At 48.3% G+C, this 27,451-nt stretch overlaps 1 protein-coding gene and 1 non-coding gene across 4 annotated transcripts in view; one reads left to right on the plus strand and one right to left on the minus strand.

Annotated features, from left to right (window-relative positions):
• Positions 1-606: 606 nt before the first annotated feature.
• LOC141425117 (small nucleolar RNA U3) lies at positions 607-816 on the minus strand. The gene has a single exon (XR_012450212.1). It is a non-coding gene; the product is annotated as a small nucleolar RNA U3 (small nucleolar RNA).
• A 14,176-nt stretch (positions 817-14,992) lies between these two features.
• The window catches only part of Tspan15 (tetraspanin 15), a 47,401-nt gene continuing 34,942 nt past the window's right edge, over positions 14,993-27,451 (plus strand). For 2 of the 3 annotated variants that reach the window (XM_074079037.1, XM_074079038.1), the window contains exon 1: positions 14,993-15,241. In XM_074079037.1, the coding sequence (XP_073935138.1) occupies positions 15,146-15,241 (96 nt within the window). In that variant the 5' untranslated portion in view covers positions 14,993-15,145. The remainder of the gene's footprint in view (positions 15,242-27,451) is intronic. The other variant, XM_020161995.2, reaches the window with a different exon arrangement.

Here is a 27,451-nt window from a genome sequence, read left to right on the forward strand (position 1 = left end):
TGCTTTGTTCTTTATCTCTGTGGGTTTGAATTTTATCTTAAGTCCACATGTAAGTGAGATCATGCACTATTTTTTTCTGTGTCTGGCTTATCTCACTTAACATAATTTCCTCCAGGCTCATCCGTACTGTGGCAAATTGGCAGGATCTCATTTTCTAGGGCTACGTAATATTCTATTATGTATGTGTACTATAGTTTCTTTATCTGTTTATCTTTGAGCAGACACTCAGGTTGTTTTCATATCTGTTATGAATGATGCTGTACTAAGCATGGGAGTGTGGCCGTCTTTCTGAGATGGTGATTTATTTCCCTTGGGAATCTACTCAGAAGAGGGATGGCTGTGCCACTAGGTGGCCTTCATAGGACTAGGTCAGCTGTTCACCTCTGTGTTCTTTTGTCTTTTCTCAACTACGATCTCTGCTCTGATTTAAATTTTCATTTGGTTGGCGTACTTTTTGGAGTGTTCTGCTTAGGGATGATGGTAATTGTGTAGTGTTGTCTTGGAGATCTTGCATGTCCTAAATATTTTTTTTGTCCTTCAAGTGAATGAGATCTTGCCAGGATGTCAATTCTTCTTCTCCTCCTTTTTTTTTTTTTTCTGAAGGAGACCACTCAGATGACATCCTCACCCTCTTGCTCCTCCAAAGGAGAAGAATGATCACCCATTGCAAATAGCTGCAAAGCGGCAGCACCGCCAGCTGGCTTCACACTCAGGTGAGGACGTTGTATCTCCTCCATGTGGTCTCTGGTACACTACACGACCAGAGAAACTTCCTTAGGAACGAACCATAGAAACGATCCCTGAAAGTATAGTCGAGGACGTCAATTCCTAGAGCTATTTCCTCCAATAATGTCTTAGTGTTCTTTCTCTGCCTCTCAGATCCAAGAGTTAAAAATGAAAAACCTAATGCTTGTCTGGTGCTCTTTTCTTTATGGAAGCAATTCTTTCTCCTGGAAGACTGTAGGTTTTTCTGTAATCTCCTTTATCTTGAGGATTCAGGAATTTAACAGTTTATGCCATGGGTGGAGGATGGTATCAGTTTTATTTAAATTTGCCCAGCACTTGGTGGTGGGTCTTTTCAATTTGAAACCTCAAGTTTTTCTTCACCACAGGGAGCTTTTCTTCTGTCATTTCTTTAATTATTACTTCTCCTATTAGTTAGAAACGCTTTCAGGTACAAGTAACAGAAAATTTGAGTAAAAAAATCACTTAAATAAATAGGTGCTCATTTTCCTTACTTAACAAGAAGCCCAGAAGTAGGCTTTGGTTCAATTGTTTGTTCAACAATGTCAGAGTTTGGGTTAGCATCTTTATGACTCTCTTGTTTTCTCCCTTGTGATCACAGGATAACTGCTGCAGCTCCAGGCATCATATTTGCATTCAAGGCAGAAAGGAAGGAAAAAAATGCTGCACAAATTGCATATGCGCTTTATATCAGAAAACACAAAAGTCATTCTGGAAGCTTATGTCTCATGGACCAGAAGTGTGACAACAGCAAGGGCTGTTGGTCATGGGTGTTTTTGTTTTTCCTGTCTTCATCGTGAAGTCAGAGATGGGTGAAGGCAGCAGGGAAGGGGTGGAGTTAGTCCAAAAACAGCAGCAGCTACATTCCTTTACCTTGGATTTGGCCTCCACATCTCATCCCTCCCCTCTGACTTCCACCTCTCAGTGGTTTTGCTTCTGCATTATGAGATCTTTCTCACTTTATCTTCCAGACCACTGATTGAATTCTCAGCATTGACTGTCCTCTGTTGACCTGTTATATTTGAAAGTTTGCAAGAATCTTTCTTGTGTGTGTTCTTATCACATCTTCTTGAGCAGTCCATAACCTTCCCCCTCCCTCCTCCAATCCTGATCCCTTTCCTGGTAGTTCACCCAGGGCTTTGGCTTTCGGGTTGCTGAGTCCTCTTCAGCACGTGGGATTTTATTTTAAATTGCCCATGGTTTTCCTGCCTTAGTCCCTGTGGACACCAGGTTGTTGATATTTCTAGAGCAAGGTCAAGCAAGTCAGACTGGGAGATCCTTTCCTCTCTGTGCCCTGGGCCCATGGCAAACACACTCCTGCACCTGTCTGTATCCCAGCTATGCCCAGATGCTCCACGGCCAGCTGGAGCTATTAATTCATAAGTGCAGTTCCCCTCTAGTCCAGGTGGTCAGCTGACTGAGGCTGGTGCCCCACAGACCACATGCTCCTGCAGAAAGAGTTAGGGTTCTACTTGTGGAATTACCTCCAGGAGACAGGACTTCCCTTCTCCCTGAAGCTCAAAGTAGGCCATGCCTTCCCTACTGCCCTTGGTCCTTTGACTATACCTGTTTTTGGTCTTGGAGAGGTAGGTTGGGGCTCTACTCAGCCTCGGTGTACCTCAGGCCTCCTGATTCTGTTACCCAGAGTGAACTGACAGGAAGAGAGGGTGAGGAACACAGGCAATCATGCTCAGTCATGGAAATTTCGGGATTCACTTGAGCCAAAAAAAAAGTTTTGGACAATTTCTGTACAAACAGATGTTGTAAATCCCAGTGTGACCTCTGTGTTGACCAGTATTGACCTGGTAGGACTTCTCTGGAGGCATTCTGTCAGCAGTTTGATTTAGTTAGATTAGCAGGGTTTTTTTTTTGGCAGCACTGGGGTTTAGGCTCAGGGCCTCATGCTCGCTAGGCAGGCGCTCTACCAGTTGAGCCATTCTGCCAGCCCTTTTTCTCATTGAGTTTTTTTGAGATACGGTCTTGAGAACTATTTGCCTGAGGCTGGTTTTGAACCGTGGTCCTCCTGATCTCTGCCTCCTGAGTAGCTAGGATTACAGGCGTGAGCCACCAGAGCCCAGCTAGATTAGCAGTTTTAAACAGTTGGTTGGGACTAAAGTTAAAACAAAAAGAGGCAAATCAAACACCTAAGATGCAGCTGGGTGTCGAGGGCTTGTGCCTATAATCCTAACTAGTTGGGAGACTGAAATCAGGAGAATTACAACTGAAGGCCAGCCAAAGCAAATAGTCTGCAAGACCCCCATCTCCAAAATAACCAGAGCGAAATGAACTGGCGGCATGGTTCAAGCAGTAGTGTGCCTGCTTTGCAAGGGTGAAGCCTCAAGTTCTAACCCCAGTCCCACCAAAAACCAAAATAAAACAAAACAAATAAGACATCTAAGATGGCATCTTATGGTACGGGTGAGTTTGTTCCACGTGACTTTTGCTCAGTTGTGTGTTTTGTATGCACAGCCATGCACCAGGCTTCAGTGAGTGACAAACCACACATGCAAAGGCAGTCTTATATGATTATATCACCTGCTGACATCCTGGCCATCATCGTGTGTGTAATTCCACTTGATGCCTGTCACATGACAAGAATTGCCTCACATATCTCTTGGACTGTGTCCCCATCATTCAATGATGTATGACCGTACATTGGGGTTTTGCATAGGATACATGTCTGGGTTATGTTTAAAATATATGAGCAAGATGGTCACGGTTCTGCAGACCTATAGTCCCATCTACTTGGGAGGCTGAGGTAGGAAGACTGCTTGAGCCCAGGAGTTCAAAGCCAGCCTGAGCAACACAGCAAAAACTTGTCTCAAAAAAAAAAAAAAAAGGGTAAGCAATGCTAAATTATAGAACATTCTGGGGCAGCTAATTTGGCTTCACAAGAGAGTAAAATTGGAGGAAGATTAGGTCTTTAGTAAAGATTTAGGTCTTTACTAAAAGAATTGTACAGCCCCCTCCTGCCCTGGCTACCCTTAATTAGCAGGTCCCCCTGTGCCGTTTGGATGCACTGTAACTAACTACTAAGTAGTAGGCTAAGTAGTAGGAGAGCATTTCCCCAGCCCCCCTCCTTCCATCCCCAGTGCCCCTGGTGATCTGCTCAGGCAGAGAACGAGAGAACATTGATCTAGTGTTTGGAGGGATGCTCAAGGAGGCTGTGGGATGGTGGAGATCGGCCCCAGGTTCAAGGCCCTGCACAGACTCTACAGATTCCCACATACACTTTGAAACTAAGTCTCCTCTTGAGTAAAATAGGGAATCCTCCCTGCTTTGCTTTCCTCACAAAGCTTTGATTAATACCACGAAGGAGAAAAATCCAACACTGCAGTCACTCATGTTGGTAATGGAAAAATGTATTTTGCTAATTGGGGACCTTTCGTTTTCTCTGAACAGGCTAAGAGGAGCTTGGGTATAAGAGAAAGAAAGTAGGTGCTCAGCTTCAGCTGGACTTGGGAACAGGAAAGAGGGAAAATAGAGGAAGTAGGAGAAAGGAACCAGAAAGTCTGGGAGCAGAGAACACCCCACTGAGGACTCAGCAAGATTTCCATCTGATGTCCAGGCAACTGGGTTTCTGGTGGAAATCTGGGGAAGGACGGACTCTGCCATCTGATGTGGAGCTGCCAGTAGTCAGCTGGTCCAGGGAACAGTTGTTTGGTGGCATTCATGCTTAAAGAATGTGTCCAGCACCCCACAGTGGTATATCGAGCTAAAATTCCCTTCCCACCTCATTGTTCCAACAATCTGGCAGGGAGAGGACCCTATCCAAGGAGATCTAGGAGTGGCTTGGGCTCTAATATGTGGGTCAAAGAGCTTTGTCAACTGTGAGGTCACACAGCACCCAGCATGTGGCAAGAGTACTGTGGCTGTTACCTTCCCTGCCTCATCTCTTCTCCCTATCTGTCTCTGTAACTTTAGGAACAAGCTCAGATCCCACTTCAGTGTCCCCTGGCTCCCATCCTTGAACATTTCAATGTTTGTTGTCTAGAATTCATGTGTTGGAAACTTAATCCCCAAATTCATATGTTAATGGTTTTTAGAAGGCTGGCATTGGAGGTAATTAGCATTAGATGAGATCATGAGGGTGGGGCCCCCATGATGGCATTAGTGGCTTAATGAGAAAAAGAGAGTCTTGCCATGTGATGCCCTCTGCCATATTCTGATGCAAGAAGACCTTCACCAGAAGCTGAGCAGATGCCAGTGCTGTCCTCTTGGAATTCCCAGGCTCTAGAACCATGAGCTAAATAAACTTCAGTTCTTTATAAATTAGCCAGTATCAGGTATTTTGTTACAGCAACAGGAAATGGACTCAAATAAGATGCTCAGACTGCCCCAGAAGCCCAGCCAGTTCTCCTGAGGCTCTCTTCCCCATAACAGCCCTAAGATTTTCCCAAAGCAGCTGCCCAAATCCTTCCTCCACCAAGTGACAGGTGGAGCTCCCAGGGCACCAACTACTCTGAGTGTGAGTCATATAGGCCTGACCCCACAGTGCTTCCAGGCTGCTTTCCCAGAATGCCTAGCTAAGCCCAACCAAGGCCAACTCTGGCTGGCGGCTGGTTCTGAGACCCTCCTCTGCCAAAGCTGAGGGACCAGCTTAAGATCTCCTCAGCTAGAAGGGTCTCCTCCTATGGGCAGGAGAGTTGCACATGGCATTTTCTCAGCCTGTTGGTCCTTAGCAATGGCCTCTTACAAGAATCTCTTACTCAGTTGGAAAATGTGGAAAGGATAAAAACAAGAAATTTACAGAACTACAAATGGCTAGTGAACATGTCAAAATATACTCAACTTCACTAGTCACCAGGGAAATGGAAATGAAAACAGAATATTTTTCTTTTAAAAAAAACATTTTAGAGCTAGTGTGGAGGCACATACCCATAATCTCAGCACTTGGGAGGCTGAGGCAGGAGGATCTTGAATTTGAGGCCATCCTGGGTTCCAGAGCCAGACCCTGCTTCAAAAAGAAAACCAAGGCTGGGGAGTCGCTCAAGTGGTACAGCACCTGCCTAGCAAGCATGAGGCCTTGAGTTCAAACTCCAGTACTGCCAAGAAAACCCAAACCAACCACGTTTTAGAGGTTGGGAGTGTAGCTCAGTGGTAGACTGCTTACCTAGCATGCTTGAGGCCCTGGGTTCAATCTCTGGCACTATAAAAAATACATATCTATATATTTATATCTATCTATACATATACATACCCATACATATACATATATACTGTGCTGTGTAGCACACACATAGAAAAGGTCACGACATATGAAATATGTGAGTAAGCCAGCCCTGCTCTGCGCATGTCTTCACACATGCAGCAGGTGGACACTGCTATGTCTTCAGCTCCTCCCAGCTCTGGAACTCCTGGAGTCACCTCTGTGGTCAGTCTGCTTCACTGCTGGCTCTTTAGGTAGACTGGGGAAATTGCTTAACCTGTCTGCTTTCCAACTTATAACTGGGCCTATGAATATCTACCCCACCTGCCTCCTAGGAGAAAGGCAGCCAGAGGACAAATCCCATGGTGCTGGTGCCTGGATCAGCCAGCTCAGAGCTGGTGGTCTCCCAGCCCTTGCCCCACTCCAGGTGTTGGTAGACATGGCTGCTTATTTAGTGTCTGCTTTGTTTCAGGCACTGTGCTTGACAACTTCACCTGAAGGGTCTCAGTCCTTGAACAGTCACATTTCACAGATGATTTTGGTGTCCTGGTTGGGTCCCTAGCATCTAGTGTCTTCTCTCGGCATCAGCTTGTATGTGGCAGGGCTGTCACATGACCCCCTTCCAGCTTTGGGGGGAATGTTTTCACAGCCCTGTGCCATGTCAGGGACCCAGTCTCTCCAAGCCTGTCCCATCCATAGGTCTCATCCCTCTCCCCCTCCACAGGGACAGCCTTCCCATAACTGAGGACACTGTTCCCTTCCTGTCTTCAGAGGCTCAGGCCTGAGGCCTCTCCACTGTGAGGCCTCACCTCTGTGAGTTGCAACAAAGATGGGAAGAACCAGGAACTTGTCCTGGTTTTACCCAGGGTTTTCCTGCTGTTAGCACTCAAAGTCCTGCATCCTGGAAATCCCTCAGTCTTGGGCAAACTGTTATGGTGTGCTAGGGATTGTTCTTATTAGAGATAGAAAGTCCCAAAGCCCCTGGAGCCACCCTCGGTCCTGGGCAAACCAGGATGGTTGGCCACCCTAGAAAGAAGGGATGAAAGAAAGGAAGCAGATCTTGCTGGGTCACCCATTGTCCCCCAAGGGATCCAGCAGGTGAGGTGAGAAAGAGGAAGGCACCTGTGCCATAAGTGGTCCAGGGCAGGGCGGAGGTGGATTCTCTCCCAGGTCACTCTGGGGAGAGCCGGGCTGGTGTCTGTGTGTTTGGACCTGGGACTCACATTCACAGCCAGTCAGGGAGTCTGGGACAGCTCTGGGTGATGTGGTCAAACAGGCCAAGTCTCACACCAGCTTCAGAAATGTGTACCTTCAAGACACTGTCACGTGACTGAAAAAAGACCTTCTGAGGAATGACAAAGTCCCAAATGGTGGGCACAAATCCAGGGCCTAGGCTAGGAAACTGAGTCTAATAGGAAATGAATGGACAGCCACTGGGATTCCATCTGAGGAAAACCCTCTCCCACCTTCTCAGAAAGTCCCCTTTCAGAGAGGTACACATGGAGAGGTAATGAGTTTTGGGAAGAGCTGTGGTCATACTGATAAATAAGGCACTGGATCTCCTGCTCTGCCCCACACCCCGTATTACAAAATGGCCCAGCGCCCCAGTAGTGAACAGCCCACTAGGCTGTCCTCAACACATGCACTCATCCATCTCCAATGAGCAGTGTGCATTCAGAGCCTGTCCCCACCTGAAAGGGCTCATAGGACATTTAAAGCCACATGGTTAAATCTTTTCATTCGATGTAGATGCAGCCACATTGCAATAGAGTAAAAAGCACACTGCTTGCTAGATCGGGGAGCACTTAAACTTCCTAATGGAAAATCTGCTGAGCTTCCATTGTCTCATTTGCAAGATGAGCTTAATAACAACAAATTTCACAGGTTGTGAGAATTAAGAGGTAATTAAATAAAAACCCCAGCTCAATGCCTGATGCTAAATAAATGTTAGAGATCAATGTAGATCCTTGAGAGTAGAAATGGGGTGGTAGAGAAGTGGCCTAAAATTGAGCCAGGGGAAGGCACCTTCAGGAGGCCAGGAAAGCTTGGAGAACAACTAATGGCCCTTCTCAAGAATGAATATGTATACTCAAAATGCAGATTTTGGGGGAAGAATTGAAGGGAGGGGAAAGAAGGAGATGGGTATTCGAATTTATGTTTGTTTGGTTTTTTTTTTAGGTTCTAAGAATGAATAGCTAGTTTTTGCTATAAAACAAATTGCCTCGTGTCAGGTCCCAGTCTGTGAGGCTGATGTGTCCCGATTTTATAGAAAAGCAGGAATTAATGCAAAAGTAAAGTTTTAGTTGCTTTCCAGCAGAGGAAAGGGGCTGGATACTGATAGAAGTACTGGCCCAGAATGAAGTTATGGCTGGTGTTTGTAAGCATTTAAGATATAGAAGAAATGTACTACAGACTTTTTCTCAAGGGTTGGGCAGGGGGAGAAGGGGTTCAGCTAGCTGTTCCAGGAAGCAGCTGCTGAGATGGTCAGTTTCTCTGTTTTGCCAAGGGAGTTGTTTGTTAGCTTGTACAATCTTTTCTTTTCTTTCTTTCTTTTTTTTTTTTTTTGTGTTATGGGGTTCGAACTCAGGGCCTTACATGTGCTAGGCAGGCACTCTTACTGCTTGAGGTACTCCACCAGCCCTTTTTAGTGAAGGTATTTTTCGAGATAGGGTCTTACAAATTATTTGCCCCGGGCTAGCTTCAGACCTAAATCCTCCTGATCTTTGTCTCCTGAGTAGCTAGGATCACAGCCATGAACCACCAGGGCCCAGCTTGTACAATCTTTTCTATGACATCAGGTGGTTGGACTATGTTGTCAACAAGATGCAAGTGGGATTTTGCTTGAGTTCAGAAAAACAGGTTCTACAAAACAAAGTAAAACAGCCTTCCTGCCAGACAAAATGGAGTCATTTACAAAATACAGTAGGTTAGGCTAATACACCCCAGAATTTAGTGCCTTAAAACAATCATGTGTTAGTTCAAGCTTGTCTGGGCTGGCAAGATTGGGCTGTGCTCAGATGAGTGGTTCTGCTGGGCTCTCCTGGATTCATTCACATGAGCACAGTGAGCTGGTGACTGACGGGATGGATGGGCTATGATGGTTCCACTCATGTCTGGTAGTTGGCTGTCAGTGAAGAAACTTGGCTCTGCTTTCCATGGTCTCCCAGCAGCCTAGCTCAGCTGTGTGATGCGGGCAGCCAGCATTCCAAGGGAGCCAAAGCAGAAGCAGAAAGGCATCCTGATTCCTGGGCCTAGAGCTCAAACAACCTCACTTCTATCATTCTATCGAAGGAAGCCAATCAAAAGTGGCCAGCATAGACTCCAGAAGTGGGAAAATGGACTCCACCTCTTGAGATCACTTGAAATCTTCTTTGTGGAGCCCACTAGTCTCGGTATTTGGTGGGATGGGGAAAAAGTCTGTGTATGAACTTCCATGGTTTCATACCTGCTTGGGAGGATATACAGGGTGAGTTTCTCTTATCCAAATGCTTGGGGACCACAAGTGCTTTGGATTTTGGAATTTTTCAGATTTTAGAATATTTACATACACATAATGAGATACCTTGAGGATGGAAACCAAATCTAAGCACGAAATTTATCTATGTCTTATCTATATTTTATATGCACAGCCTGAAGGAAATTTTATGCAATATTTTTATTGCACCTTTGTTTTGACCATGACCCCTCATATGAGGTCAGTTGTGGAAGTTTCTATGTTTTTGAATATTTTTATCAGTGTATGTCAGTTGTCAAAGGGACTTCATTGTGATTCCTCTGTACATGCACTTATGCACGTATGATCAAATCCACCCCTCCATCAAGGTGTGGAATTTGCCACTTGTGGTGTTATGTCATGAGACTCAAAAAGTTTTGGATTTTGGACTAGGGATCCTCAACCTGCATTTCCCTACATTATTTGTATGTGGCTCCTTTAGTTTTTGGCCTTCCTCTCCTTAATCCATTCTTTTTTAGGGGAGGTGGGTGGCACTGGGGTTTGAATTGGGGCTTCCTGCTTGCTAGGCAGGCACTCTAATACTTGAACCAAGGCTCTAGCCCTCCTCATCCCATTCTAATAAGATGTTCTCACTCAATGCTCCATTAAAATATTAAAAGAGCACTTATGAAGTTGGGCATGATGGCATGTGCCAGCACTCCGGATGGTGAGGCAGGACGATCTCCAGTTTCCAGCATTGGCTACATAGTGATAACTTGTCTTCAAAACACAGAACAAAGCCGTGTGCCAGTGGCTCATGCCTATCCTAGCTACTCAGGAGGAAGAGATCAGGATTGAGGTTCGAAGTCAGCTCTGGGCAAATAGTTCCTAAGACCCTATCTCAAAAATACCCAACACAAAACAGGGCTGGTGGAGCGGCTCAAGAGGTAGAGTGCCTGCCTAGCAAGCATGAGATCCTGAGTTCAGACCCCAGGCCCACCAAAAAACAAATGAACAAATCTAAAAACCTCTTATAAAGGTCACCAATGACCACTCACATCTTCTAAAGCCAATGGTTGATTCTCTCTTCTTCCCCAACTTGACCTCTCAGGACAGAGTGGAAGCCTTGTACATGACGGGGGAGTTCCCATCACACTAAATTCTGTTCTACCTCTCTTTCAACTTCTCCAACCACCCTTGTCACATTGCCCACTGGCTGAACTCTCTGTTTTCTTTGCTGGCCCCTCCTTCTTCCTCTCAATGTTGGAGGGGACCAGAATGTTTATAACTCTCTTGCTATACTCTGTCCCTAGATGGCCCAAAGTTTAAATTGATCTGATGACTCTCAAATTTATACTGTCGAATTCAAACCTCACCTCTGGGCTTCCTAGACAACTCCCTGGGTTTTAAAAAACAAACAAAAACCCCAATCTCAAAAAATAAAGTAGGGCTGGAGGTATTTCTCAGTGGTAGAGACTTGCCTAGCATGCATGAAGGCCTGGTTCCATACCTAGCAATGTAAAATAAATAGACAGATAGAAAAGGTGAAAGTAATTGAATTTTGACTCCTTTGGCCTCTCCACTTTTCCTTATCTTCCTCACCTTTGCAAGACAGCAACATCTACTGAGTTGCTCAAGGCAAAACCAAACCAAACCCTTGGGAGCCTCCAGATTTCTCTTTCTTCACACTCCGCATCCAGTCCATCAATAAACCTTTTTAGCTCTACCTCTAATCTATACCCCAATCGAACCACTTGTCCTCATTTCCATGCTGTACCTCTGGTCCAAGCCTTCTCGCACTGGCACTGCTGCTCCTTACTCCCATGCCTCCCACTCCTCCACCAAGCAGCCTTCTAAACACAGGTCTGATTCCATATCATGTCCCTGCTTAAGCCCTACCAGTGGCCTGCATTGAAAATGGAAATAAGCCAAACTTGCTTACTAAAGCTACAAGGCTTCTATCTGTGTCCCTCACCCCACCTCCTTCCACTCTTCCTTACCCTTGTATGAGCCACAAGAATCTCTCCAAGGCTTTCCTGTCTCATGGCCTTTGCACTTGCTTTTTCTTCCACTTGGAGGCTCTTCTGTTCAATCATTAGTATGCACCCTTTTCATTGTGTATGCTTTATTGCACTGCATCTCCTCCACCTGCCCATCAGAATAGGACAGAAGTTCTTGTCTTGGTTGAAGTTGGATCCCCACAACTTGGCAGGACTTGACTCAGTATTGAGGCTCAGTATACATTTTTTGACTGATCTATTGACTGAGGATTCTGGCTAAGACTGTCAGAGCTGGAACAGAAACAGTCCAATCTCATGTTTCACAGATGGGGAAACGGAGGCACAGAGAGGGGCACGAGCCCAGCTACACGGATGTAAGTTTACCCAAGCATATCAGCCTTGCATGATTCTTACGTTCTTTTCTATCAACCACAGTAGCTACTAAAGACAAGGGTTATTTCCCCCTAAATGTTCCTGCCAAGATATCATGGTAACAGATCTCAGAACACATTCTGCTGCTCACAGAAATATCCACAGAGTAAAACTATGCACAAGTGGCCACAAAACTGGTTCCTAGAACTTCCGTGAAGTCAATGCAGGCCCAGTTCTCTGTTCTCTTAACAGTATACTACCTTGTAGGAAAAGTCTGTTCAGGGAAAACAGAACATTCTAGAGGCAGAATTCAAATAGACTGATGGTTGTAGCTGAGGGATGGGGCCCTCCCTCAAGGATTTAGCCCAGTGCACTATCTGTTTTTTTTTTTCCCTCCTGTACTAGAGATTGAACTCAGGGCCTCACTCGAGCTATGCCCCCCAAGCCCTTTTGCTCTTTCGTTTTTCAGATAGGGCAGATGGAGCCTCCACCCTCGGCTGACCTCAGACTATAATCCTCCTGCCTTTGCCTTCTCAGTAGCTGGGACCACAGGTGTGTACCACCACACTTGGCTTGTTTTTGAGATAGGGTCTTGATAATGTTTGCAAGGATTGGCCTCAAAACCATGATCCTCTTGTCTCTACCTCTTCATTAGCTGGGATTACACATGTGGATGACTGCACCTGGCCTATGTAGTTCCTCATCTTTAAGAAAGAACCAGTTGCTTCCCGAGAGTCTTTTACTCTGTTTGAATAAGAAATGGATGGTATCTAAGCCATTTTGGCCAGTCCATGCATCTTGAACACTATTCATGTCACCAAAGGAAAGCTCAATTCTAGTACCTGTCGTGCTAAGTAATAAGCTGAGGGTTTCACAATGCATTCATTATGGTAACCAGTAAAGCTTTAGGTGGATTGAGGTATGGATAGCTGTATGGGATACTGATTATTGACTCTGCAAGACCACACATATCTCTCTTAAACTCTCAGGTTCATCAACTTCAAGTTGGTAACCTAATGTTAGACGTGGTAGAAATACTTTCACATGGAAATCAGCAACAGCCTCCACAAACCCCCATTTTTTTTGTTTTTGGGTGATATTGGGGTTTGAACTTGGGGCCTTATGTTTGCTAGGCAAGTGCTTTACCACTTGAGCCACTCTGCAAGCCCTGTTTTATGTTGGGTATTTTTGAAATAGTCTTAAGAACTATTTGCCTTGGCTGGCTTTGAACCCAGTCGTCCTGATCTCTGCCTCCTGAGTAGCTAGGATTACAGGCATGATGAGCCACTGGCGCCTGGCCCTTGGTCAGTTTTTGAATAATTTGCAGTATACAGTGGAGAGCTAAGAAGTGATCTCTGAGATGTGGCTTTCCAAAAAAAAAAAAAAAAAAAAAAAAAAAGTGAGCTGGCTTCCTCAGGCTCTTGGCTACTTGATACTGAACCCTGGCTGCATTCAGAAATCACCAGGGAGCTTAACACTAATACTGATTCCCAGGTCCCTACTGGGGCTTGTATCCCAGGATACATTTAAAGTTCACCAGGTGAGTCTGATCTGCAGCCAGGGTCTCAGTCACCTGTGTGTCATGGTGTGCTCCACATTTGAACAGTTCCATAAAAAGGGAATATGAAAAACCAGGATTAGCACTGAGCCTGCTGACAGTCCCCCCCACCCTTGAAGGCCACAGCTCCTGGGCAAGAAGGGAAAGGTAGAACCAGGTTGCCTTCTTCTGTGGTCTCTGTGTTTGTAAATGTGGCTGAGAAGACAGCATTTGGGGTTGGTTGCAGGTTGTGGGTAGAAGAGGACAATGAAGGAGCCCTGTGCCAGCTTCAAAGGGGTCTAGAATTCTTCCCCAGGACCATCTCACCCTCAGCCTTCAGGGCATCTTGCCAGGAGGGACATCTGAGAGGCCAGCTTAGAAGCTTGGGTGTCACCAGGGAATACTTGAAAGATGAGAGAAAGTGCAACTGGAAGGAAAGCCTGATGGGGGAGGAGTATGGTGAGATGGAGCTATGGTTTAATATAGAGAGTGGGGAAGAAGACCGGGGGGCCAGCCTCTGGGAGGGCAAGGCTAAGGCAGGCTTTCAGGAGATGGAGGGGCTACAACGGGAGGGGGCCAAGACCAACGCCTCAAGAGTAGAGGTAAGGCTCGGTCCCCCAGCGAGAAGTAAAGGTTGCTTTCCTCTTCAAAGGACAGTTGCTTCTTATCCACCAGGAAACTGTTTTTTAATTGCCTCCCTCACACCAGAGTCTTACTTTCTTCCTTGTCAGAGGGCTGGGCCCTAGGGCTAGGTCCAGGCTAGTCTCTGTCTCTCTGCCTGTCTCTGTGTACTTGTGTATAAGAAGTGTGTGTGTGTGTGTGTGTGCGCAAAAGGCTTGGGAGCCCTGGGAGGGGAGTGACTTAAGTATGCCATTCCTAGAATCGCCACGAGGGACCCCACTCAGCACTGTCTTAGCTCTTGACCTCTGTCTGGGCCATGTCTGCTTCTCAAGCCCTAGGCTGAGCTAGGTCTGGGAGGCAGGAAAACAACTGTGAGTAAAGCTGGAACCATCCAGCGCGGAAGTCAGACTTACAGCTACCTGTGGTCCCAAAGAGACTAGGCCGGAAGAAGCTGGTCAGAACCCAGCTGAGTGAGATAGCTACCTACTGGACCTGGCTTGAAGATGGGGTGGGGGTTGGGCTTCCCTGAGGAAGCAGCTCTGGGAGCAGAGTTGGGATATCATCAGGTGTCAAAGATTTTCATGATCAGCAGGGAAAAGGACTGGAGCAGATCAGTTTCAGGAAGAGACTGCAGCTCCATGGGGTTCCCTGAGCCCCACCCTGGCCTGCTCACCTTTCCTAGACGCAGCAATGGGCTCCCCTGAAACTGGACAACTCTACTTCCTTATTCCATTCACGTCTTGCACACTCGTTTATGCTTTTAACACCTGCCCTTTCCCCATAGTCTTCTCTCTTGACAACGGTGGAAAGACTGCTTTCTATTTAAAAAAAAAAAAAATTGTTTTTGGCCGGACTGCCTTAGGCAAGCGCCCCAGCCCCCGAAATCTGCTTTCTTTTTATGTCCCAAGGTCAGGTACGATCGATCTCCGAGGTGCACCTCTGGTCCACACTCTCCCACGCCCCCCGCCAGCGCCAGGAGCGCAGGCGTTTCCAGAGCTGGACGTGAGCTCATTTGCAAAACTCGCCCCCTCCCCTCGCTTGGTCTCCGCGGGTCTGGAGCCGCAGTCCCGCCCCCGGCCCGCCCCCTCCCAGAGGCTGCTTCCCATTGGCTGTCAGGACGGCCGGCTCCCAGGCCCGGGCAGTGATTGCGGCGCGTCCGTGTCAGTCCGGGAGAGAGCGCTGGTGGCGGGGCTGGCGGCCCCAACAGCCGCAGGTGGGGCCTTGAGTGGTGGCGGAGGGACCAAGCCTGAGCTCAGGAGTGCAGAAGCCCGGCGGGGGGAGCGACCAGGATGCCCCGTGGGGACTCAGAGCAGGTGCGCTACTGCGCGCGCTTCTCCTACCTCTGGCTCAAGTTCTCACTCATCATCTACTCCACAGTGTTTTGGGTGAGTGATCCCAGCCGGGCCCAGGGATGGAGGGGTCCGGGTCCATACTCCCCCGACTAACCCAGTGCCAGGTCCGGGGTTGAGTCCAGATTTAGCCCCTTCCGGGAGGGCGAGGGAAGAGCGCGCTGGCTCCTCGCCCCACTCCCCTAGGAATCGGGAAATTGTGGTGGCTCCAGCTCAGCCCTAATTTCGGCAGCCTCGTCGGAAGTTTTAGAGCCGGTTGCCGGCAGAACGCCTCGTGGCTCCACCAGTGGAGTCCGCAGTTGGGTAGGCCGTGGTTACGGTGTTGGCCGCACCCACCACTGAGTTTGTATCCCCAGCAACCTGTGGAGAAGTGGTCAGGCTTTGTGATTGGGGTCACCTGGATTCCAGCTCTGGTCCCGGTTATTACTGGCCCTGCCCCCAGGCAAGATGTTCCCTTGTGCGTGTCTGATTTCTCTTGGGTGGAAGGAGGATGCACGCCTTCCGAGTGGAGTGGAGCATGGCACTAGAGCGTCTTCCGCTCCTCCTAGGTGTTCAGTTACTATTTCTGCAGTCCTGGGGGTTCCCTCCTCTTTGCCCTGCTGAGGAGCAGGATAGCCGTGGTTGGACCAGAATCAGGCTTTGTGTCCTACCGCTACTTACTTTCTACTTGAGTGATCTTGGGGAAGTTACTTCATCTTTCTGGACCACTTCCCTATCTGCAAATGGAGACAGTAATGAGTGTGGAGAAGATTAACTGAAATAGGCCAAGCACAGAGACAGCAGAGAACTAAAGAAGTGTTAGCCATTAATATTATTATGGGCAGAGTATCTGGACAGGACTGGTGTAAGCTGTCTCAAGGGACTAAATTTTATTTGCGGTGTGGGGTTTGAACTCAGTCTCTTGCTTGTTAGGCAGGTGTGCTACCACTTGAGCCACGCCCCCGGCCCACAAACTGAGGTTTGTAAGGGCATTTTAGATTGTCTGGGCCTTACTCAAGAAAATGAAGACATCCTTCTACAGGCCAGCTTCACCCCTGCCTCTCTAGAATGGTTCCCTGCCTCTGGTATGCCACAAGGGCAGACTTCCCACAGCCTCCAAAGAGGGTCTCTGACACCTCATGGTCCCTTAGACACACACACACACACACACACACACACACTCTCTCTCTCTCTCTCTCTCTCTCTCTCTCTCTCTCTCTCAGTTTCCTTCTCAGCCCCTCACCTCATCTCTTCTAGCAGCTGCTTCTGGACTGCCAACCAATGGGATTCCTTTGTGGAGCTGACCTTGTCCTTTGATCAGGAGGCCCTGATTCTAGTCCTGCTCTGTTACTGACTCATTGGGATGTCTTAAGTGAGTCTTTTTCCAGTTTTAGCCTCAGAACTGTTCATTAACTTTTCCATCTAGAAAAGTCTAGCTTAGCTCATGCCAGCCTCCAACCCAATTCTCTGACTCCAGATAACGTGAAAGAGAGATGGAAAGTTGTTTTGGGGCTGGAAGTTGGAGCAGGGACCCATGGTGGAAACTGTAAGGAGACAGAAGTTTGAATGTGGGTTTGGGGGCGGGGGGTGAATCATTTGAGGTATAATTCAGGGGTTCTCACTCCAAATTGCATCAGAATCAACATGGGAGTTTCTAGCAACACTACAGATTCCTGTGTCCTGGAAGAGGATTTACATTTACTTGAGCTCCCCAGGTAGTTCCAGTTTGTAGTCAGCATTGGAAACTGCTGCACTGAATGGCCTCCTGGGTCCCTTAAGTCCCCAGGGATTCTTTGCAGGCCTTGTCTGGCCTGTGAGTTCCTCTTTCTGTAGGTCAGAGCTAAAAGGAGAGGCCAATGGGTGGGAAGATAAGGGTTCCATTTCTGACTTCACCCATTCCCTGACGTGTAACCACTGGCCAGGCTCTTCACCTCCCCACACTTCCATTTTCTTATCTGTAAAATGGACAAATGTACACCTGCCTTGCATCTCACAGAACTGGTTTTTAGGATTAATGATGTGGTGACAGTATGAACAAGAAAAATGCTCTACAAAGGTGGTGTATGCAGTTAAATAAAACCAAACTCAAATTTTGAAGGCCTCGGTCACTGTCGTTTGCAGTCCCCAGAAAAGTCCACCTTTTGACCCTTGCTTTGCTTCTCTTGGGACTGAATGAGACATCCTTCCTCTTTAGCCAGTTGAAGTTGTCTTATTCCCAATCCTGGAAGTATTTCTGCTTAAAATCTCCCCATCCATGGTCAGAACTCAGCCACCTGCCAACTCTGGCAGGGTAGCTCCAGGTCCCAGAGTTTGACTGCAGGGCGGAGGCTCAGTTAAGTAATTTGTTCTGGAAGGGTTCACTGTTAATTAGAAGCCATTTACAGAGAAGCCTATTATCTTGGTGCCATTTTCTGCCCCTGGCAAGAGGAGGGGTGGGGGCAAGGGTTACTTCAGAATCCCTAAGTGCTAACACTCTCATCTCTGTATTTAGGCCTGGAGGGGCCATAAGATTTTACCATAGCCGACATACCTTCTGTAAGACTTTTTCCTTAAAAATTGTTGTTGATAGGAAATGCATGCAATACTACACAATTTAAAAGTAGAAGAGGAACCAGGCATGGTGGTGCATACTTGTAATCTCAGCACTCAGGAGGCTGAGGCAGGAGGTTCTCAAGTTCAAGACCAGCCTGGGCTTCTTGGCAAGATTCTCTCAAAAAGAAAGAGTCAGTGACAACTTTTCTGGTTTGCCCCTTCTAGAGGAGACCTCTGTTATCAGTTTTGTGTGATCTTTTCCTGAGGTGCCCTAGGCAAAGGGTGTCCTAGCATAAACAGGCAGCAAGCATATGTTGTGAGTTAGCTTGACCTTAGGTAGTTGGGGCTGGGGGCCATAAAGGAGCGGTTAAAGTCAGAAAGAAATTGATGTTAGGCAAGAGAACAGAGATACGCAGACAACCCTGAGAGTGCAAAGCTGGACTCAGGATAAGGAGGGATAAAGGCCCACCTGTCAGAAAGCTGTCTCCAGGGCCCACCCCAGGGCTTACCTATCAGAAAACTTTCCAGGGGCATGCGAAAATCTGCCCCAAAAGCATGCCAAAAACTAGTAAAACCTCATAGGCTCAGTCTTTCTGAGTCCCATCCAAGCAGGTACTCTGTCTTTATTTCAATAAACTTCTTTCTTACTTGCCACTCACCTGTTTTTGTCCAGGCTTGTCATTCTTCTGCCAACCCTGGACAAAAACCGATAAACTCAAGATTGGTATCACATATATTTACGATATATACCCCCCACATAATGTAGCAAACTGTATACAGAACTGAGTAGAGCCCTTTACTTTTTGCCTAAATTTAAATCCTTGTAAATTTTGCTTTTTTTTTTTTTTTTTGGTGGTATTGGGGTTTGAACCCAGAGTCTCACACTTGCTAGGCAGGCACTCTACCACTTGAGCCATTCTACCAACTATAAATCCTTGTAAATTTTGGATATGCACATAAACTTCACTCTAGGCTATGCCAAAATTGATTTAATCTGCCCCAGCTGGGAAATTCTGAGACTTGCCAATCTTGTTGCTGCAGGTGATGCAGTGATAGCTTTGAATGTGTCATTTTATGTGTTTGTATGTCTCTGCAGGATATTTCTAGACCCAAAATTGCTGTGTCAAAGGGTTAGGGAACATGATTGGATAATATAAACAGAAATATACCTAAAGTAGGCATTCGTAGTTGATGGGTTTCAAAAAGTTAGCCATACACCTGTGCGGACAGTCCCCAGGTCAGCCAGTAGAAAGGACAGTGGAAGCCAGAAGCCCCCTCCTGCCCTCTTCAGTCGCTACCCCTTTCCTACAGGGCAGTTGCCACTGGAACAATTAGCAGTGTAGAATAGAATAGTGTTGCTTTTTTTGTGTGTGGGACTGGAGTTTGAACTCAGGGCTTTGCACGTGCAAAGCAGGCACTCTATTGCTTGACCACGCCTCCAGCCTGTGTTGCTTGTTTTGCCTGAGCATTCTATTTTTATCGATTGATTGATTGCAGTGCTGGGGATCAAATCCAGGGCCTTGACCACTCTAGGCAAGTACTATACCGATGAGCTAGCTATACATGTCTCCAGCCCTTAAATTTTGATGTTAAATTGTCCTATATGAAGTAGTAGGCAGTCGCTCTACCACTTGAGCCACTCCGCCAGCCCCCAATTCTAGTATTTCTTCCTTAATGTATTTCTTTTATGTTTTTGTTTTTTGGTGGTACTGGAGTTTGAACTCAGGCTTGCTAGGCAAATGCTGTACCACTTGAGTCATGTCCCCAGACCTTAACAGCATTTGTCTAAACAGACTTATTTTCCAAACTTAAATTTATTTTTAAAAGGTGGCATTATAGAAACTATTCATGGGAACCCACTACCCAGTGACAGTTAAAGTAATGTGGTGTAGGGATGGAACGACACTGTCCTGTCCTAGCTGCATACTGTGGGTGCCATGACCCCGATGCCCACCCTCTCTGTTTAAAGGGCAGGTTGCCAAGTGTTGAGTGGCATAAAGATGATGTGGCACCAAGACCACGGCTTGCTCCTTCTTGGATCGGAGGGGTTGGAAGGGAATGTCAGTCTGTGAGTCAGCATGAATAAGACCCTGAGCCACTTACACTGAAGTCCTGTCCCACTCTGGGGGCCTAAGCAGACATGTTCTGGGCTACTCTGCAGAGCTGGCCCACGCCCTCAGGTCTCTTCCTCCCCATCCAGTACTCTTGGCTCCTTCCAGCACTTCCCTGGGATGTCCCCATGAGTGTCCCTCCTCTTTTCTCCTGCAGGGTGAATCATTCTGGCACAGGCACCTGCAGGCCTCAGGGGACACACCTCTATTTTTACCCCTGCCCGGGGTGTCCTTGGGATCCGTTTACTTGATTGCTTTTCCTTGCTGGCCTACAGGCTCCTAGAGGTCAGGGGTGTGGCTCTTTCCTGTCCTCTGAATGCCAGGGTTGGGGTTGGGCATGCAGTAGGTGCTTAGGCAGGGCTTGTTGTATGAGGGTGATGGAGTCCCACTGGTGCCTCCCAGGGATCCAGGGATCCAACTGGGGACAGAGGTGGGTGTGCAGCCCTCTGGGGTCAAGTTTGCTGAGCCCCTGAATTTGCAAAGTGGGCTGGGCTGATCTCACATCCTCTACTCTCTAGAAAGCCCAGGTCAGTGGGGTAGGGTTTCCAGTTGGGTAAAGGTTTTGGGGCTGGGGCTGTTGATTAATCAGGAAGAGAAGAACCTGGTGGGGGTGAGTGGGAAGGGAATGGGGAAGGGTAGGTAGTATTAGAAGCAATATGAACTCTTTATTGCCCTCTCCTAGGATGTATCTGTTTTCAGAACTTGGCCTCTGAATCTTTGCTTTTCCCTGTAGTTTAGGCTGCCTGGGTTCAAATCCCAACTTGATCTTTTCTGGGCTAAGTGATTTACACACTGACTTCCGTGTGCCTCCTCTGCCTTATCTGTAAAGTGGATACTGCAGCCTTCGAGGGGAGGTGGATTAATATGTAAAGGAGTTTAGGGCTGTGCCCGGCACAGGCAAACTCTGCTGCTTCAAACTTTGCCCTCCTTATGGGCTGGCCATTCTTTTCCTCCCTTCTTTTCTATGCCAGGTGTGCAAGAGCCATTGAGGGAGAATGAGAAGGGTCCTTAAAGACCTCTCCAGGACAGTCTTCTTGTTTTATGCAGGAGAAAAATAACCTGGGGACAAGGTGGGAGTTGCCTGAGTGCATCTGGCCAGTCAGTGACACGACCCAGGTGCCTGCTCCTTGACCTTCCCACCCTCCTGCTCTTCCTCTGTGTACAGGGTAAGGGTGGGAGGTGGCCTCTCTGAAAGGAGCCAGGTGCCGGCCTCCCGGTGTGGCAATGGGTATTGCCAGCCAGAAAAGAAAGTAGATTCAGTTTCTAACAGAATCTTACTTTTGAAAAACAGCTCTGTTTTTGTGAAAATAGTATGTGTACTTGGTTAAAAAAAAATTCAAGCAATGTAGGAAATCACAGTGAAGACAATAAAAGTTGTCTTCGATTCTTCCACTGGGAGGGGGACTACTGTTACATGTTGGTAAACATCCATCCAGACATCTCCTGGTCCTTATGTGTAGACGTTTTATTTCCTTAGTTTCTTTTTCTTGGTTCATTGGGTAGGGCCACCTTCTTTTCTAGGCAGGCACTTCAAAGAGAAAGTAGTGAAACTTCAGCCGGAAGTGTGGCAGCCTTGGAGTTGGAGAAGCAGTCAGCTGTGTCTAATAGCTGTGGGAAGGGGTCTTCAGCAAGGGGGCTGGCTGTGGGCCTGAGGCCCAGAGAGGGCCTCCCTCCTCAGCTGACAATACTACAGCCAGGCAGGGGGCTTAAGGGCCCGCCACTGCCCTTGTTTTATAGTCAAGCAAAGTCAGGTCTGGGGAGAATTCCTTCCCAGTTAGTCTGCATATCTACAGAAGGGCACTACCCCTTCTGTTCTGCAGAGGAACGATTGCCTTGACCTGCAGGAATGGACGCTACCCCTGGGGCTTTTGTCCCTGGAGAAGCAGTCAGAACCACCTGCCCTTCTGCCTGCCCTTCCCACCTCTTCTGTCTGGGTGACTCACAATGCCACCCTGAAGTGGGGCTCAGAGGAAGCCAGATAAGGGACTGATCTTAAGTTTCAGTACCAGCTGGCTCCACCTGCAGGGAAAGGTGTCACCTCTGGATGAGACAGGCCAGGGGGCGGTGGGAAAAACCTTTCCCAGAGAGAACTTTGGACATGAGTGGGTTTGACTCCACATACTTGTAGGGGTCATGAGGGTCCAGATTAGATCAGCTATCCTTTCCAGGGTGGGTGAAGATGATTCAGTTGTTCATTCAGTCAATAAATAGTTGTTTGACATCTTTTGTATGCCAGGCACCCTGATAGGTGCAAGAAAACACTGAATAAAATGGGCTTACAGACAAACCAGTAAAGAAATCCTTGCTAAGGAAGGAGCCAAGGAAAAAGTAGGTGAGGAGAATGGAAAATTCCTACTTTAAGGGGTGTGGTCAAGGAGGGCTTTAATGAGGAGCTGACATCTCAGCTGAGGCTCAGATGAGAAGGACCCAGCCATAGAAAAGGCCAGTAGAGAGGGGCAGTGAGTGCAAAGGCCCTGAGGCAGGTAAGCAAACAAGGCTAGAATAGAGGAGGAAACCTAGGAGGAGCCAGACATGGGTAGAGACGGTGGTAGGTTGTATCAGGAGTTTGGGGTCTGAGCAACTAAGAGGGGAGGCTTAGTTGTCAGGACTAGTGGCAGAGCCATCTGGAGACCTAGATCAAATGCTGGCTCTTCTGTGTGACCTGGGTAAGGGACCACCTCTGAGCCATTTAGACCTCTCATCTGTGGATGGGAAGCTACTGTAATGAGACGCAAGAGCCTGAGCATGCTCCAGGGCCCCATCTCCATCCTCCAAGGAAAGTGGAGACTTTCCTGGGGTGCACTGCATAGCTCCGAGGGAACAGGAGACCTAAATGTTTTGAGGGCCTGCTTAGAGCAGAAGGTAGTGGCTGTGCCCTCGAGTGGAGGTCTGACCCTTTGGGGTGCTCATGGCCTTTTTCAGGAGCTAGGCCCTTCCTGCCCCTTAGTCCCTGGGCTGTCACGGTGTAGGAGTGGAGGCTGTGGGCACACAGTGGGCATGCAGCTCTAGGTGGGTTGTCTGTGAATGTGCTGTGAGCTCCCAGAGAAATGGCCAGGAAAAGCATTCTGGGAGCCCAGTGCAGTGTCTGCCTGGGCTGGGGATGGCAGTCAGTGTGGGATATCTGTCCAGCTTCAAGCTACGCCCCTGGACCAGCTGAGTTAGCAACACAGAAGTCTAAAGTGTCAGTACACCAAGAGACAGAAGTTGACATTGGGCAGCCGTGGTCAGAGTGAGCTCAGAGAGACCTCAGGAGGATGGAGGGCTGGGGGTTAGGGGCTGGAGGCCTGGACAGAAGGAGGAAGATGAGCTGAGAAGGGAAGGAGGGGCCTGAGGAGCCCTGCAGGCTGAGGAGGGGCAGGCGAGGCAGGTCCAGCTTTGGTGGGCACCAGGTCAGGAGACTGAGTGCTTCTTAGTGGATGGAGGAAGAAAACAAATCCAGTTACCTGTGTGGCTGGGGACAAGCTAAGGACAACTCTGCACTTGAATTTTCTTGTCTATTGAAAGGGGAAAACCATTATGCCTCCCACAAGGGTGAGGCTTGGATGGTGTGATGCTTCCAGAGCCCTGGGCTGAGGATCTCACATAGTACCATGATGGCAGATGCCAGGAGGAGATGCCATCTGGCACCTGTCTCATCACACTTTTCTTCACCTGTCTGGATCCTTGGAATAAAGAGACAGACTAGCCCTGAGAGAAGTGACTTGTTTGAGGCCACCATTAGCATCTGTCTCTGAGACAAGGACTGTTTCACTGTAGAAATGTTGCCTGTTGTGTTTAGTATAACTTTTTCCAAAGGGGTGTTCTCGCCGAGGGAGGTGTTTGCATCTTGGCCTGCAGAGAAGCAAATATTTGCCTGGTGAGTAGAAGGAAAACAGCCTTGGCTCAGTTGGGCTTGTTTTTCCGTGTTGAGAGGACTCCTACTTCCTGCCCAGGAAAGCCAGAACCACTGTCATCCAGGACAGCTGGCTATCCTTTCCAAGATGGTCACAAGGCCTCCCCATGCTGCTTCCTGTCCCTTACCAATGGATTGGTGTGCCCAGTGCAGAGTGGGAACCCTTGGCGGTGACTGGCTCAGGTTGCATCTGTGCAGTCGCTGTGCTAGGTGCTGTTCCTAGTGCTGGGTGCAGGGATGGGAGCCATGTGGCTAGTGGTCACACAGGTTGCAACTGCCCCCTAGGCGCAGTGGAGTGGGTTGCTGGCTTTTGAGGCTAACATGGACTTCTGAGACTGGGTCACTTCTTAAGTCACATAGGTTTTTCTAGGCTAGTGGGACTCAACTCTGTGACTGGAGGGCTTCTGTGCTGGGAGATTTCACAAGGACACACAGCCATGCTCTGTCCTCTGAGCTGCTGACTCTCAGGGGGTCTGGGGTACAGTCTGGGCCCTGTAACTGTGCAGCTTCCCCAGGTGACTGATGCATAGCAAGAGTGGAGGCCACATCTGAAAGGGAGGTTTACTGTTATTGTTATTATTATTATTTTTTTTGATGGGACTGGGGTTTGAACTCAGGGCTTTGCACTTACAAAGTGTGCACTCTATTGTTTAAGCCACACCTCCAGTCTATTTTGTTCTAGTTATGTTGGAGATAGGGGTCTCTCGAAGTATTTCAAGGAGATTGGCCTCTAACCTTGATCCTCCTGATCTCAGCCTCCCAAAATAGCGAGGATTATAGGCATAAGCCACCACTGCCTGGCCTGAGAGGGAGTTTTGGTGGACTGGTTGATTAAAACTTTTCCAATTCCCTGAGGATCTAGACAGTCTCTGGGCTGGAGAAAGTTAGTATGTATCATTGGGAAAGGCCCAGAAAGGGAGAGAACATTCTAGCCAGTGCAGGGGGAGTTGGGAGTGGGGGGCTTAGTCCAGCCAGGAAGAGCTGGCGGAGATGTGTGATCACCAGCCTGGGATGAATGTGAGAGACCCGGGAAGGCTGGGTTTCTCCTCAGGGACCCAGATATATGGAGGTGGGGAGTCATGAGTTCTATAATTTTGCTTTCCTTTTGATTATCTTTAAACCATTCTTTTATTTGTTCTAAAGACATGTCTCGGCAGTTTGCAGTTTGAAGAAGTTTCCATAGAATCAGGCTTGAGTCACAAACCTGGGGGTGGCCTGTGATCATCCACCCCCTCCACCCCGCCCCCATAAATCAGTAGCTCTCTGGTTTGAGAGCTACTGATGCAAGGGCATGGTGCTGGAGAGCCTGCTGGGTTTTCATAAGTATCAGCACTGGCAGGTGTGATCACCTAGGAGAAGTGAGCCAAGGTGGGGTCCACCCCCACTTCCCAGATGCAGAAACTGCCAGGCAGCTGAGAGGAACTGGCTTAAGGTTATGCAGATGTGCCAGGGGCTACTTAGTAGAGGTGTGAAGACTTGATCTCTGAGTCCACCACTGAGCTCTGTAGTGGGGTAAATGGTGGCCCCATCTGAAAGGTGTGCCTGTGTCCTGGAACCTGTGCATGTGACCTTATTTGGAAAAAGGGTCTTTGCTGATACAATTAAGTTCAGGCTGTTGAGGTGACATCATGGATTATGGGGTGTGCTCTAAATCCAATGACTACTGTCTTTATATGAGAAAAGCAGGGGAATATTTGAGATGGACAGCAAAGACAGGCACACAGTGGGAAAGCTGTGTGAAGGCCAATGATCACCAGGAGCCACCAGAATCTGGAAGGGGCAAGAAAGGGTACTCCTTGGAGCCTCTGGAGGGAGCCTGGCCCCTTCCTGCTTGCATTCCAGAAGTGAGAGAGAATAAAGCTGTTGTTTTAAACTCCCTGAGCTGCCCTAAGAACCTAATACAACCCCTTTCTGCTCACCAGGTTATCTCACCAGGGAGGGGCCCAGCTGAACACACTGAAGAGGTGTTCAGTTCAGGCTGAGGACAGGCTGAGAGGGGAAGAGGCTGGGAAGGAACAAAGCTGGTAGAAGGAGGCCTGTTGCCATGCCCATGGCTCCATGGCTCTGCTCCCCACTAAGTCTGGGGCTCATGCTGTACAACATACTTTTTAGCGGCTTCCCTTCTGCAAGGCAGCCTGATGGAAAGAGGTTCAAACAGGCAGGGAATGCAAGTTAGCTCTCAAGAAGGACTTCCTGGCTCTGAGAGCAATTAAACAGAAACTGCTTGCTATGAAGGGCTGTAGTGTATCTGGGATTCCCTTACAAACTTCACAATAGAAGTGTCACCGTTATGGGGGCAGGGATAAGATGAGGCCTGGACTTCCAGGTGGCCTGGACACCTGGGGACCTGATAGGTACCTGGTTCTCTGTCCTGTGGAGAGGTGGAAAAAGGGAACCCTGGCCCACACAGCAAGTAGCTCCGGTTGTAGAACTCGGGCCAATGAGACAATCTCCTGCCTTCTGAGGCTCAGGGGGCACCCTCAGTGCCACCCCCCCAGTACTGTGCTCTCTAACAGGGGTGTGGGTGTCCACACTGTTGAGGGACTGCTACTGTGCCTGGGGACAGGGCTGCTGTGTGACTCCTCAGTGAACAGGGAAGAATGTTCCTGGCAAGACTGGAGCCCAGGCACAGGGGCCAGCTTATGCCTCTGCTTGGTTTTGGCCCTGTACTGGACTTGGGGGCCAGATGAGCCTGATCTGCCCCTGGCCCTCAAGAAGCTAGTGGTGCTGGCTGAGCCCTGGCAGTGTGTGCAGACAGCTGCATACTGGTGGGCCAAGGAGGCCAGGTCAGTGGCTCCCAGGAGGTCCTGGGGTGGCAGGGTTGGGGCTAACAAACACTGGTCACAGTTGGGCTCAGGGCTCCCACAGGGATGGCAGAGGTCAGTGATCTTTCCATCCCCAGGGGTTGGAGGATGGGCTTAAGATCGGATCAGGGCAGGACTGGTTCAGGAATCCACACACCTGAGGTGGACTTGGTCCTGTTTCTGCTGTTTATTGCTGTCCTTCTCCACTGAGATCTCCTTTGGTGATGACCTTGAGTGGCATTAAACTTGATTCTTCATTCAGGAAATCCCCCTGTGCTGCACTGTGTGGTCTGGCCAAGCCTCCCAGCCTCCCGCATCCTTTTCCTCCATTGTCATTTTAAAGCAGGCAAAGAAGAGCCCTGTCTCTGGGTTGGTTTGGCTGAGCTGCTTTCTGGACATCCTTGCATGTGTCCTCCTGCAGCCCTATAGGGCAACTCTGTCACCACCATGTTACTCTGAGGAAGAGGCTCAGAGAGGCGAGGTAGGAGGTAGAGAGGAGAAATGACCCAAACATTGTATGCACATATGAATAAATGGAAAAAAAAAAAGAGAGGCAAGGTGACTTGTTAGTGCCTGCTGCAAGGAGCAGTGTTTGTTCTTCTGTGGGAGAATTTTCTTTTCTTCCTCTTCTTCCTTCCCTCTTTCCTTCTCTCTTTTGAAACAGGATCTAGCTATGAAGGCCAGGCTGGTCTCAAATTCCCGATCTTCCTGCCTTAGCTTCCTGAGTGCTGGGATTATGGCTGTGAGCCAGCATTCCTGGTCTGAAGACTTTTGTTCTTTGAGGTGGTCTCTTGGGAATGGTTTGTTTTTTGGTTGGTTTGATTGTTTAGTCACTCATCAAACATTTCCTTAGTATCTGGGGGCCTCTGATTCCCCCCATGCCCTGCTGGAGGAACATGGGTGCTGGATGGGGCAGCTCCCCAGGGGA

The sequence above is a fragment of the Castor canadensis genome, chromosome 7 (genome assembly GCF_047511655.1).
Source record: "Castor canadensis chromosome 7, mCasCan1.hap1v2, whole genome shotgun sequence".
NCBI classification, from domain to species: Eukaryota; Metazoa; Chordata; class Mammalia; order Rodentia; family Castoridae; genus Castor; species Castor canadensis.